This window comes from Rhinolophus sinicus, chromosome 4 (genome assembly GCF_057876585.1).
Source record: "Rhinolophus sinicus isolate RSI-liver-muscle chromosome 4, RSI-T2T, whole genome shotgun sequence".
Taxonomy (NCBI): Eukaryota; Metazoa; Chordata; class Mammalia; order Chiroptera; family Rhinolophidae; genus Rhinolophus; species Rhinolophus sinicus.
In genome coordinates this window covers 46,148,868-46,163,736 of record NC_142504.1, presented here as the reverse complement: position 1 = coordinate 46,163,736, position 14,869 = coordinate 46,148,868, and the positions used below count along the sequence as shown (strand labels likewise).

The 14,869-nt window shown below is 35.3% G+C and overlaps 1 protein-coding gene across 2 annotated transcripts in view; it reads left to right on the top strand.

The window, feature by feature from the left end:
* Nucleotides 1-8,709, top strand: part of PTPN12 (protein tyrosine phosphatase non-receptor type 12) — a 75,861-nt gene extending 67,152 nt beyond the window's left edge. Inside the window, exons 14-18 of one of the 2 annotated variants that reach the window (XM_019744561.3) lie at nt 3,129-3,206; nt 4,051-4,118; nt 5,009-5,039; nt 7,405-7,512; nt 7,835-8,709. In XM_019744561.3, the coding sequence (XP_019600120.3) occupies nt 3,129-3,206; nt 4,051-4,118; nt 5,009-5,039; nt 7,405-7,512; nt 7,835-7,896 (347 nt within the window). In that variant the 3' untranslated portion in view covers nt 7,897-8,709. The remainder of the gene's footprint in view (nt 1-3,128; nt 3,207-4,050; nt 4,119-5,008; nt 5,040-7,404; nt 7,513-7,834) is intronic. The other variant, XM_074340635.2, reaches the window with a different exon arrangement.
* Nucleotides 8,710-14,869: the final 6,160 nt, after the last annotated feature.

Below are 14,869 nucleotides of genomic sequence, written 5' to 3'. Positions count from 1 at the left end.
TAGATTGATTATCAGTGGTATTTATTTGTCAGTGAACTTTGGTAGTGACACATACTGTTATTTATAATGTACTGGCAAAATACGCGTAAGTACTGTGAACTTAAAAGATGATTTTCTATTTCTGACTCAATAAGTAACACTCATACTGTGGTGCACTTATTTTCTCCAACTTATATACATACTGTATTTTTTTATCTTGAAATGTATCTGGTAGAGTAGTTAAGAGTCTAATCCAGTTTCCCAAATTTATAGGATTCTTTATATTTTTTATTCTTCTGTGTTTTATTTGAAGGATCCTCAGAAGATAATGGTTGCCACAATAAATGTTACTTTACCAGTTTGCCATAATTTAAAATTGTTAATGTCTTTTTCTTCCTCAATTTCAGAGTTTGAAAAATAACTGCCAAGTTTTAACTACACAAGAAAATGTGTAGACAAAAAATTTTAATTTGGGGCTTGCTTTTGATTTTTTTTTTTTTAATCAGGCATGTGTCTTGGATCTATGAAATATATATTTTTTAAACCATTACTAGAAATAGAATCTGGTTAGGACAGGAAGTATGCATGATATGATAAGCTCATTAAATTTACTGTCACATGACCAGTCTTTTGGTGATAAAAGAAAGTTCCTTCAAAATACAACATACTGTACAAGGATAATTGAAAGCACCTACTATATAGCAGCTCACTTCTGTTCTGTTTTATTTGTATTTCAAAGCCAACGTAGTTGTAAATGTGATTTTTGGTTTCTTTTCACCCTACCCTAACCATACTAAATGAGTTTGGTATTAATTGAACATTTTCCTGTGTTCTGTGCTGCAACATAACTACAACTAGTCCTATTTTTAATATTATTAGTTATTTACCTTGTAGATGAACCATTGGCACAAGTATTAGATTTTTGAGCTCATTTGTTTTAGAACTTGTTTGGAAGTTAAATAGAATAATTTTGTTTTGATACCTAAAACAACCTTTTGCATAAGTTACTGCCTGATAAAAACTCCTGGCTATGAATTTTGATTTTACCGTGTTTCCCCGAAAATAAGACGTAGCCGGACAATCAGCTCTAATGCGTCTTTTGGAGCAAAAATTAATATAAGACCCGGTCTTATATTATAGTAAAATAACACCAGGTCTTATATTAATTTTTGCTCCAAAAGACGCATTAGAGCTGATTGTCTGGCTACGTCTTATTTTCGGGGAAACATGGTAATACTGATTCAGGTCTCCTGAAAGATTTCTCAAACTTGTCTACACTAGGCCCACATACAATATATGATTTGCAAAAGCCTATGTAAAATGTGCGGTCTGGTAACCTCTAAAATAGAAGTTCATAACATAGGAAAGGCAATCTAGCGATCTAGGGAGAAACATGCAGTTGAGAAGCAAGGGACCTGTTAGGAAAATAAGGTTTTAAGAGTGAGGACTGTCATGAGAGAAGAGGCATAGACTTTCTGAAAAATACTTGATACTAAATGTAAACAAGCAGGACTGCCCTGATTTGTTTGCTTAATTACGAAATCACACCACAATGCTAACAATATGCATCCCTTCCTCCTAACAGCCATCTCTTCACTGTGAGCTGTTAGTAACAAAAGGGGAAGGGTGATGAGACCTCAGATTGTTACCACTGGATAAGGTAGAGAGTTCCAGTCCTTGCAACAGATGTATCAAGTACTGGACTGGAACTCTTCTCTGAGTAGGATGCAGATGCTATATTTTGTTTCTTCAGCTAAATAAGTGTAGAAGGGACAAGAACAAACATATGTGGCTCATGCTTCTTGAAAATTGAAAAGGCTTTAACTTGGTTTTCAACCTCTTTTTAATGCAGAGCCTATCAGATGTGGTAAAATAACAAAGTATCATGGGAAGATTGTTCTTTTTCTTTTTATTATTTTTTTTAAGAGACCAGTTGTCAAGGCCCAGACAGAATAATGCAGGTTCCTCACATTTCCATTTCTTTACCCTGTCCTCCCTAACATGAGAGAGCACACTTGGAATTATATCCTCATGTTTTCTTTCTCTACCCTCCAGTGAAACCTAAGAAGATCTACTACATTCTTTCACCCTATGGCATAATAAGGCTAACTGATGAGGCTTCCTTAATGTGTTACCTTTTCCAAGAACTAATTTTGTTTTTACTGAAAAGCTTTTTATGGCTTTAGTCAGTATCCCCAAAGTACAGTCAGTAATGTGCCACTGTTCACAAGATTTTAGGTAATAAATAAAAGAACATTCAAAAAAAGCTTAGTAGTTATATTTATGTATATTAGAAAAGTAGTACTACTTCAAATGTGTTATTTTAGTCATTACTGTTTGAAGTGTGATGGAAGTACATAGTTACGTTAAGAATGAGTGGGATTTAAAAAGTAAATAGGATGTAGATGGATGAAGTATGTCAAAACTTACCAAATGAGTTAAGCAGTCGATTCCAGTTTGAGAAACATTGGCTTAGGTCAAATGACCAAAGCTTTCCTGTGGACGCAAAGCATCATCAGCAGGCCCAGTAGAGAAGTCGCTTGCATGCTGGCTTTTCTAATTGAAGACTGCCGTCAGGCTTACAAGGACAGTGTGATAATGTCTGTGGCGTGTCGGGAAAGTCATGGGAGAGTCATTTTCTCTGTGTGATGGAGTTCATCTTTACTCAGTAAGCCATAATTTTTAATTGTTTTCACATCTATAAGTTTCATTTATTTTGCAAGTTTAAGGTCCATTTATATTAAGTAACAATCTGATAATTCGCCAAACTGCCGAAATGCACTTCATGATTTCAATTTTATGTTTAAATTTTTTACCATTTAAAAAATTGAAATTTCAAAACATTTTTAGTAGCAGTAATTAGAGAAAACATTGTACCATTTTACTTTAGTATTGATAAAGATGGCTGTCAAAAAAGGTTCTGCAATTATGTGATTCTTGATAACAAGTCAAGTAGTTAGGATTTCTTACATTTTTATAAACTGGCTCTCTGATAAGTACTTGTGGCAGCGATTTTTAGAATGTCAAGAAAAGCTCTCTTTTTAGAATGTCAAAAAAGCTCTGTTTTATTTAGATAACAAGTTCATTTTTAATGAGTTAACTTTTTTAACAAGTTCATAATTTGTCTAAATTTTATGTGTTTAATATAGATGTTGATGTCAGTGAAGATTCACCTCCTCCCCTACCTGAAAGAACTCCCGAATCTTTTGTATTAGCAAGCGAACATAGTGAGTATCTCTTCTGCTTTTACATGCTTCATACTATTATAATAAACTCTGAAAAGAGTGGCTAATTTTAATTTAGTTGTTATTGAACTAGCTGTATAATTAAATTCAAAAATAGGTTTGAATTGCTATTGACAAATGTTTTTAATTGTATGAGAAATACTTCAAAATGGTGTTTTTTTACTTGCTAAGATTGCTAAAATGACTGCATTTATGTTAGATACTATAATTCAGTTAGATGCAATTGTAAATGTATTTGCAATTTGGTGTCTTTTCATCAATATGGAAAGACATTGATTGCTTCAGTTGGTGCCCGTTTAGGTAAGTAAACATTTAACTTGGGTTGTAGGTTGGCATCATTCAGTTGGTGTTAATTGAGGAACACTTAAGGACACGAGTATCAGTGAGAACTGGGAGAAAGTGATCATATTTCAAAGCATTGGTAATACATTTCTCTTCCTTCCTCTCCTGAAAAAGCGTGCAAAACAGCTTTCGTACATTGTCTCATGCTCAGTGGAGGTGCTCACTAGTCTTACCTGAGTTACATTTTACCAATATTTTATTAATTTTAACTGACTTTAAGAATGTTAAAAACAGTGAAGCCATATACTTCAATAATACTAAGTCTGTAACTTCTATTGATTACAATGAGCTTATAATAAACTGATGGCTGAATTCTTTTAATTAAATTTTAAGGAAGGAAACTTAAAGAGATTTTCTTGAATTAATAGAAAGTAGAAAGATTTTTCTAAAAATCTATAGGATCTGTTTTTGTATATTACCTTAAAGCAAGAAATTTCAAGAATAAAAGATGTCAATTTTAATTGTAAGATTTCATTTTTCTCAGATACACCTGTAAAATCTGAATGGAGTGAACTTCAAAGTCAGGAAGAGTCTGAACAAAAAAAATCTGAAGTGAGTCCTTTTGGGATCGGAACAGCTAGAGCTCAATATTTTTGCTCTATTGTTTTGTACATTTATCTTAATAGTTTGTTATAATAACTGTCAGCTTCAGACTATTCAATACACTTTTTGATCAATATTTCTTAATGCTAAGATTTCAGATGAAAAGCCTATGTAAAATGTGAGATCTGAAATTTTTTAAAGGGCCACATGGTCTATATGACCATCGCTTCAGAGTATTGTTTTCCCAAGCTGATTTTGAAATTTGTAAATTATCCCATGTTCCAAGTAATGGGAATTTCTGTTTTCAGGGGTATAGTACTTTTCCTAGATTTTTTTTCCTTCCATTATAACACTAGGTATGTAGTCCCTTCCTTTGATTTTTTTTGATCACATGAGGTTTGCTTTCACATTAAGGAAATGTTTTGGTACCTAAGTAGTTTAGCCATGGGAAATGCCACTTTTCATCAACATTATTTTTCATATTTGCCCCATATTTTAATATTCCTGAAATGGGGGTACATTTTACAATTAATTAAAAACACTGATGCACTTTAACTTCACAGAAAATGGTGGTAACCTATAATAATGATGTTATGTCATGTAACCCGTGATACCATGAGTTGATGAATCTGGTAGAAGGCTGGCAAAATGCAGTAGTGTATATGTTCCTTTGTATAACAGTTGCTCTTGCATTTTCAGTTTTCATTCCAAAGGACGATTATAAAAATACCGTAACATTTGCAAAAATGGAAGATTAAATAAAAACACATTGTTTTCTTTCCTTTGACACTTTATAAATTATTATAAAGTCTTTATAAATTATGATTTTTGGGGGATATATACTCGTAATAGACTAAATTTTCTATTATTTATAAAGCTATTAAATGTCTTCCTTATAGGGCTTGATAACCTCTGGAAGTGAAGAATGTGGTAAGTTAGATTTTGTTCCTTTTTGCTGTAGGTTATACAGATTAATTTTCATAAAACAGCATGTTTCATGGTGTATGCTATTTGGTTATTTCTGTATTTAAAAATATGTAGGATACCTCTTCTAGAACCTGAATTATGTAGTATAATTCTTCCAAATTAATTACTATTGCAGATATTATTATTGAGCTGGAAAATAAGCTTTTGTTATTAGTAGTTACAGAATGATAGGAAAGAAATTATTTTTTAAATATTTACCTGTATTTTATTTTCTGTTGTTTATGAAAACACTTAGAATCTAGATCTGACAGTGATTTGAATGAATGCCCCAAATTGACCTAGGTGATTGAATTGGGTCCCTAAAAATCAGTTGTTTTGGAAGTCTTTCTCTTAGGACTTTTACATTTGTGAAAACCAGTAAGATTATGTAGCTCAACCCAGTGTTATAAAAAATTTTTTACCACATTACTTTTACTATTGTGCTGTAGGTCAATTTACTAATTCTTAAAAGTCAGTGACCATGTAAGCAGCTCATCAGATGTGCTGGCCTATAACAAGTCCCTCAATTCATCCATCTCTGCTGCTATCCTCCATCCTGTGTCACCTGCTCTCTCTCAGTCTTTGCCTAATGGGGCTCCATTCCATCTCATAAACTCTATTACTCTCTACTTTTCTGAGGCAACATATTATAAGTAAAAGAGCAGAAGTTTTAGAGTCAAGCCCACCTGGATTGGAATCCCATTGTTGCCTTTTTACGTACTATGTGGCTTTGGCCAAGTTGCCTAATCTTTCTGAGCCTTAGTTTTCTTCTCTGAAATGGAGCTGATAATAGTACTCACCCTAGAAGATAGTTGTGAAGATTTAATTAAGTTAAATCACATACAGAGTATCAAACACTGTGCCTGGCACGTGATAGGCTCTCAGATGGTAGCAATGCTGTTATTACTTTCTTTTTTAATATTGCTGCTGCTGCTGGATCCAGGCACCTTTTATTATCCTAATATATGTAACTGCTTTCTGGTTTCTCTTCCTTCTCTATCCAATCTAATTGCCATCCTCCATCACTCTAGTCACACAATTATCTTTGACTCTCTTGTTCCTGATTACCAGAGCATTTTATTTTATTCCTCAGGATTACTGAGTATTGCCAGGAACATAACTCAGTTTTACAGACTGAGCCTATGGTTCTCGGTCTTCATCCACAGTTAGGCCCTCAGCTTTGTTTTTTATCTTACATCCTCTAGTTGGTACCTTTCTGCTTCCCCTGAATTGTCCAAATCTTGACTTCCTTCTGAAATCATCAATCCCACTGACTCTTACTCAGTAGATGACCTTTATAAACTTCCCTGAGAAAATTGAGGCCTCTAGATCAAATCATCATTTCCTCTCCGCAGCCAGAACTAACTTCCTCGGCATCACTAGTTCCATCTATGTGCCTCTCCTCTCTGTCCCCATCGTACCCTGTGCATAATTTTATCATAGAACTTACCATACTGCTTATTAATTAACGTACGTGTCTGTCTTCTGCCTGACTAGGGGTTGGAAAACTGTATCCCACAGGCCTCATCCTGCCTTTGGTTTGTTTTTTGTTCTGCCCTTGATCTGAAAAAGTGATTTTTACCTTTTTAAAGGGTTGTTTAAAAACAAAAAGAAAAATCAGTGAAGATTCTGTGACAGAGACTGTATGTATGTGGCTTGCAAAGCCTAAGATATTTACCCTCGCCCTTTGCAGAGACGGTTTGCTGACCTCTGTCTAGACTCGAAGCACTAAGGACAGGATCAGTTATTATTTGACTCGTACTCCACGTCTCCAGAAAAGTTTCTTACAGAGGTGTAATGTTCATGAATGAATCATAGTAGTTATTTCTTCTGTAACTAATGTGATACGTTGATAAGTAAATAAGCTAACTAAAATTTAAGCAATGTAAAACTTTAAAAGAAAAGAATTATTACTTTTAGTGGCGAATAGTAAGTTCATTGATTAACTATAAACTTGCTTGCCATTGATTTCCATATAAAGGCATTTCAGTTGCTATTATTGCCTGAGAGCATTAGCAGATAGTGTAGCTACTCTAAGGAAGAATAATATGCCAAGATCCAGGTGTATTAAAATAAGAGCATAAGGAGACTCTTCCATTGAGGAAGTACTCCTACATGCAGATTCCTAGGTGACCTCAAGAACACCTTACGTGATTTCCTGTGCTCACTGCCCTTGGCATTTGTATTTATCTGGGCCTCCTTTAAAATCAAGAGCCTAAGAGCGAAAACATGCTTTTTTAACTCATTGCCCATATTAAAACAATTGGAGAATTCTACATATGATGCTACAAATAATGGTGGTTAACAGTGGCTTTGTTTTGCATTTTAGATCATCCAGCAGGAGGTAGTCACACAGAGACTTGTACAGAATGTCCACCTACTTTCAGTAACAAGAAAGATCAAATGTCAGAAAGTCCAGCAGAAGCCACAGATATTGGTAATTTGTTTGCTAAATAATTTTTAGAATCTTAATTATGTAGTTAATGCTGGCAAGAATGAGAAAAGGTCATTTGCCATCATTTTAGGATTTCCTTAAAGCAAAGTGTATCAAATTTGTGGTATGATTTATTCAAGTTCTTAAATGAGCTACCCAGAACAAACTAAGAGTTCATTTGTGTTTATAGAGTATTGTTTAGTTTAAATTCTAAATTCCCATATGGAAATTTATTCCAGAAAATGAGGATGTCTACAGACATGGTTTTAAGTAGTATAAAAATATTTCTGAACACTGACCAATTATTGTGGTAATTTGATTATAGGTTTTGGTAATCGCTGTGGGAAACCCAAAGGACCAAGAGATCCACCTTCAGAATGGACATGATTCAGGGAGCTAAAAGACACTTTAAATTATACTGGAAATTTCAAGTGCCACGGAAAGCAAGATTTATAGTATTCCATCTTAAAAATGTGGGACTAACAGCAGTGTAGATTGTCACCTTAGTTTTTTTTTTTTTTTTTTTTTTTTGCTGGGACCATCTACCTGCCTTATACTAAGAAAAAAGTATTACATATGGTTTCTTTTGTAACTTCAAGTATTATTGCCTTAATGTCTCTTAACCCTGTTACACGCTGCTTGTAGACATGTTAATATCGTAATACTTTTATGATAAATTGAGTTTAAGGACTACTCTTTTGCTAATGTTTTATCATGTATGCATTATTTTGTATATGTACAGGGCAAGTAGGTATATAATTTGATAAAACTGCATTCGTAAAATATTATTAACAGAAGATGTAAGAAATTTCTGCATGGTCTAAATCTTTGTGTACCTTATTTGTAAATTATTTGCCCTGAAGTTTTAGAAAATAGTTTTCTGAATTTTAAAATTGCTGGATTCATGCAGCCAGCATTGCAGGTTATCAGAGATCAAAGATTGTAATAATAATACATTTTGTAAATTGTAAGCAAAAAGTTATTTTTATATTATATGCTGTCTAATTGTCCATCCTAATTGTCCTTGTTGTCATCTAGTCATGGAGATTCAGTAAGTGCCTTGGAACAATATTGAATTCTCTTAGCTCGTGTGTGTTACTTTAATATTTGAACTCAACTGGGATTAGAAGACTATCAAAATATATGTATGTTTCAGGATATTTGACCTGCCATTAAAAAAACAAAAACAATTTTACAGTGCTTACTTGTCTTGGTTTTTCATTCCTCAATTTAGGAAATGAAACTTAATATCCACCTTCCCGCTGGCGCTGGCTCGATCTTACCTTTAAGTCATGAGTGTGAATGGGGTTAAATCTCTTAAGGAAAGATTAGGGAGCACCTTCTGCAAAAACATGGCTTTGCAATTCTAATACTTACACTAATTCTGATACTTGTGCTTGAGTCAGCCCTAGGCCTTACTGCCTGCTGTGATCCTAGTAAAAACCAAATAGATGTAAGGTCAGGAACGGGAAACTAGTGTTTTCACCCATCCTACAACGGGAGTGCAGGTCCCATCCATAGTTGCCAGGTTTGAATTTTGACATCATGGATTGAAGTTGGTGGACATCTGTATTTTCCCTCTGCATACAAAAGAGGGAAGAAATTAAGAGACTAAAGTGAGATAGAGTAACCACATATGAGTAGGAGGATCACTGTGGAGGAGAAAATAATACAACTTCATGTCAAAATTTTTAAAAACCACATGGTCTTCGTGTTGATCCCTTAGAATTTAGACTTTTTCTCATATTTTAGTCATAAGGAAGAGTGAATACAGTGGACCCTGGCATTAACAAGACAGACACCTCTATAGCATATCATTTCCTAATGAAATTGAAGTATAACTGAAAATATTTGGCCTCATCACACAATTCGTGATTTCTGTAATATGGTATTAAAATAATTTATAAAGATTTGTTGTTGGGAAGGGTTTGCTTGGAACACCTTCATCCAAGTATAATGTGTTCAGAAGGGTGCAAAAATCATTGCCAAGTATACATACCTCTGAGTGTGACCAGCACCTAGGAGAACAGCCTCAGCCACTAAGAAGCATCCCCTTGGGCTTCCGAGATTTACTCGTTATTATATGTATAACAGTTGTTTGTTCGTTTTTCATTGCCATCGAGTTTTGCGTTTTATGAATGCACATACACCACAATTTGTTCATTCTGCAGACATTTGGGTTGTTTCTGGTATGGGAATATTACCAATTGTGCTGCTACAAACAATTTTTTTATGAGCTATTTGTTGCACTTAATATCTGTAAATCTGTTCAGTATATATTAAGGAGTGAAATTTTTGAATTACAGGGTATGCGTGTATATTCAGCTTTACTAGATACTGCTAGTGTTCCAAAGTGGTTCTAATTGTTACATATCTTTGTTAACACTTGGTACTGCAATTAATTTTTATTTTAGCCATTCAAGTGGGTACATAGTGGTATTGCATTATGATCTGAATATTTATTTCCCTAATGACTAATGAGGTTGAGCACATTTTAATGTGCTTATGACCATGTGGATATTCTCTTTTGTGAGCTACCTGTTCAAGTCTCGAGCACATACTGTTTGGCAGTATCTACTAAAGCTGAGTATGCACATATCCTATACCGTGGCAGTTTTGTACCTCTTTTTGTCTGAGTTGTCTTTTTCTTACTGATTTGTTTGAGTTAGTGTGTGTGTGTGTGTGTATTTATTTTTTTTCTGTATTTTAATCCTCATGAGTTTGCCTGTGGTTTGCATTTTCACTTTTAACGGAGGGGTTCCTGAATTAAATTTAGTCCAATTTATCAGTCTTTTATAATTAATGCTTTTTGGTGTAAGATATTCACCAGTTTTCTAGAACCTTTATTTTTTATTTATGTTACGTTTTTATCTAAAGCTACAAAATTAATTTTTTTATTTAGGCTATGAGGTACTTTTTTTTTTTCCTTTGACCAGTCACCATTTAATGTTCCTTCTTCGCTGTTAAATAGTTGTCGTAAGTTAGATAATTATTGGTCTGTGAATTAGTTCCTAGACAGTTTTTTTTTTTTTTTTTTTTAACATTTTTTTATTATTTTTGGTGGAAGGGAAACAGGACTTTATTGGGGAACAGTGTCTACTTCCAGGACTTTTTTCCAGTCAACTTGTTGTCCTTTCAATCTTAGCTGTGGAGGGTGCCGTTCAGCTTCAAGTTGTTGTCCTAAAATTTTAGTCTTAGTTGTGGAGGGCGCAGCTCAGCTCCAGGTCCAGTTGCCCTTGCTAGTTGCAGGGGGCACAGCCCACCATCCCTAGTCGGAGTCGAACCAGCAACCTTGTGGCTGAGGGGACATGCTCCAACCAACTGAGCTATCTGAGAGTTCAGTGGCAGCTCAGTTCAAGGTGCCATGTTCAATCTTAGTTGCAGGGGGCAATGCCCAGCATCTCGCACGGGACTCGAGGAATTGAACTGGCAACCTTGTGGTTGAGAGCCCACTCTCCAACCAACTGAGCCATCCGGGAGGCAGGTCACCTCAAGGTGCCGTGTTCAATCTTAGTTGCAGGGGGCGGAACCCACCATCCCTTGCGGGACTGGAGGAGTTGAACTGGCAACTTTGTGGTTGAGAGCCCACTGGCCCATGTGGGAATTGAACCCGCAGCCTTCAGAGTTAGGAGCCTAGAGCTCTAACCGCCTGAGCCACCGGGCCGGCCCCCTTCGAAGTTTTTTTTTCTTTCCATTCCAATTGCTTATCTTTATGATGAAATACTAAATTCTGCCTTTTTCCAGCTTTAGCTTTCTCCCAATGATTAATTTTTATAATGCCTGGAACACTCGACAAAACAGTTATTCATTTTTATTTTTCTATATAAAGTATATGGTAAGCTTATTTGTATGAGATAAGCCACTACCAGTTAGCTTTCTTTTGGAAGCAATGTTTCACAAGTAGTACTTTTCACTATATTATTATTCACTTTATAGACTTTTTTCCATATACTAATAAACAGATCCATAAAGCCATAGTTAATATCAGTGCTTAGTTAGGCTCAGTCATTGGCTAAGTGACTTGTTCACATATAACAGTCTCATAGGGCCTGTGGTTAAGATTTTTGCCTGAGCGAAATTACTATATAAATCCCTGGGGTCACTTAAAATCATTGAAGCTGAATGTTAAACCCTTGAATGTTAAGGATTTACTGCGTAGCACTTTGTCTATATCTTCCAACACTGAAGGTACAATAGGTAGGAAGTTCCTGCTTCAATGTAGATAACTAGATGGATATGAGGGGAAGGGATTGGCCTCTGAGTTCCCACAATTCCGGCTTGGAAAGGAAAATCTCAATTTTGAGTATGTTGCATTTGAGATACGTGGTACACCCAGCACCCAGGAGGTGATGTTCAGTCCACAGGTAAGAAATACAGATACGAAGTTCAGAAGAAATGTCCAGACTGGAGATGGATGTTAGGGCCTTAACACAGACAGGAATGAGACCGTGAGTGTACCAAAATCGCAGGGAGAATTTGCTGTTTAAATGAATTTTTGCAGTGGTAAATATGATAAATATTCACATTTGTGTTTGTTAAAATCTAATAGAGGTTAAACATGGGTGTTATGCCATGTCTTGGCAAATGGAGCCACCTTTCCCCCATCACCTGTGCAGGTTCCTTCCGCACTCAAACTTCTGGTCTCCAGCTTTCTCACCACCACCAAACTGTTCTTTCCAAAAGGCCAATCTGATTTGCTCTTGACTTTTTCGAATTGTTACTTCTTCCTTAAAAAATGTTTGTTATTCCTTGCCTGGGGTACTGTTTCTCCAAACTGTGGCTCAGGTTCTCCTGCACGAGAACTATTGAGAGAGTGTCCTTCACATTCGGGTTCAAGGGCCAGGGTCCCAGTGTGGACCTGAATTACAATGGGGCTAGGAATATGTGTTTTACTGAAGCATCATGGTGAGTCTGGTGCATAATGAAACTGGAGAACCAGGCCCACAGGATCAAGTATCAACTTAGCAGATCATGAAAGACCCCATCCAAAATCTATCTGCTGCTGACTTCTGTAGCCTTTTCTGTTTACACCTGTGCTCCAGCCATAACGAACTACTTTGTTTCCTCAGCCCCTCCCTCCCCTTATTCACACTGCTCTGTCTCAAACACTCTCTTGTCCTGGTCTTGTGAGCCCTACTCATCAATCAAAACTTAATTCAAGTGTTATTTCCTCTATTAAACCCCTTGTCCTGTTTCTAACCAAGTCAGTCAACCATTTTCTGTCTATTCTGTATCGTATTCATTAATCAATGCACTTTGAACTTTCTGCTCTACTAAACTAGCCCTCTACTAAACATCTACTAAATAGCTAAATGTGCTAAATAGAACTAATTATGAATGTAAGTATTTTCTTAAACATTATCCTGACATAGAGTAGAAAGCAAACGTCAGTCGAATAGATTAATTGAATCCCAGACTATAGCACATGTCAAAGTCCGTAGTCCTGGTTTTGATTTATATTCCCAACCACCCTCTATTAAGTGTTTGTATTTTCAAACCTTATACCTCTTGACATGTGACTTACCCACATAAACACGCCTGGAGTGATGTTTAGCAATAGGATAGACTTCTTGCTCCTGGAGCCAGCTAATAAGCACAGTAGTCAAACATCAACCACTCACTTTGCCAAGAACACATGCATAGTTTCCAAACTGAATGGCTCTGTTCTAAAGACATCTATGCATATTAAGAACTTTCTCATGATTAAAAAAAAAAGGATCATTTTGTGCTAAATGTGAAGGGTAGAAATAAAAATTCAATTTACAATCTGAAGGTTTTTAAGAGAAACTCAAGAATGACAATTATATTTAGCCTTAAAATGTATTCTGATTGCAATATTTTTTTGAAATACGTTATGTGGTACTCTTGATTGCAACCCATGAAATCATTCTAGTTTAATCCTTAATATAAGATTAGATTGAATTAAGTCATTGTGCTAGTTTTGGGAAAGTTCTGGTTGCTTTTGTTTTTTTATACAGATACCTCCTAATTAAACATGCTTTTAATGATGTTATTTTAGAGACCAAAAATTCAGATTCTATTAACAGCTTTCTAAATAATGAGATGTGAATTAGTTTCAGGTTTTTAATACTCTATTCTCAATTTTGGATCTTTGTTACACAGCTCTTAAAGGCCAGAAGCTCGTATTTTAATTCTGGCAGATGGAGAATTGCAAAAGCTTTGACCATGATTTTGGCACATACCCGCTCAAAAAGCAGCCCTTGCATATTTTAAAAGTGCAAAGTAGATCAAGTTTCTAATATAAACTGTACTTTCTTAACAGATTAGCTGCAATCTGTTCCCGCTATTTGTGTTTAAGGTGCACAAATCTTATAAGATATGTAAATGACCAATATTTAGATCATAAACAGTTTAACCAGTGGAAAGCAGCTATGCTTCGGTAGCTCAATGAGAAGTATTTGTGCTCTAAACTATAATAAATCGGCTTTATTGAGTTAGCTGGGGAAGGGAATTCCAAAGATTCCAGTCATTTGCATTTTTTTGAGATAACATGGCATTATGTACTGTTATAATTTAATAGCATTTGTGACTTGAGAATTCTCGCCAATATTTCAACAAGAACATATTCTTTAGCTACTATGGATTTATACCCAAATACCCAAATGTTAAAAAATAATTCTAAATCACTCCTTGAAATACTGTTTTTCCTTTTTTATCAGTAATTTTTATTTTTTCCATAGTTAAACTTTTTTGCAATGAGAAATTTCGAGATCCACTCTCATAGCAACTTTCAAATATGCAATACAGTATTTTTTTATAACTTTTTTTATTAGTTTCAGGTGCACAAAACAACGTAATAGTTAGACATTTATCATTTATATCCCTCACACAATGACAACACCCCTGTCCCCATCCACTATCCCTCTGACATCGCACAGAGCCATTACATTTCCACTGTCTCTATTCCTAATGCTGTGCTCCGCTTCTTTTAAGTATATACATATATATATAAACTTGTAGTTGACATTCATTATTGTTCAGCTTCAGCTTCAGGTGTACAGTGCAGTGATCAGGCATCTACATCTTCCCTGAGGTGGTCTCCCTAATGAGACAAGTGTCCATCGGATACCCTACAAAATCTTTACAACATTGTTAATTAGATTTCCCAAATTGACTTTCGTATCCCCGTGGCCATCTTGTGGTTACTGATTGTGCTTTCTGATCCCCTCACCTTCTCCCTTATTCCCACCCCACCCCCAATCTAGCAACCCTCAGTTTTTCCTCTATGTCTCTGAGACTGTTTCTGATTAGTTCATTCATTTATTCTTTTCTTTAGATTCCACATGTAAGTGAGATCATGTGATTGTCTTTCTCTGACTTATTTCACTTAACATAGTGT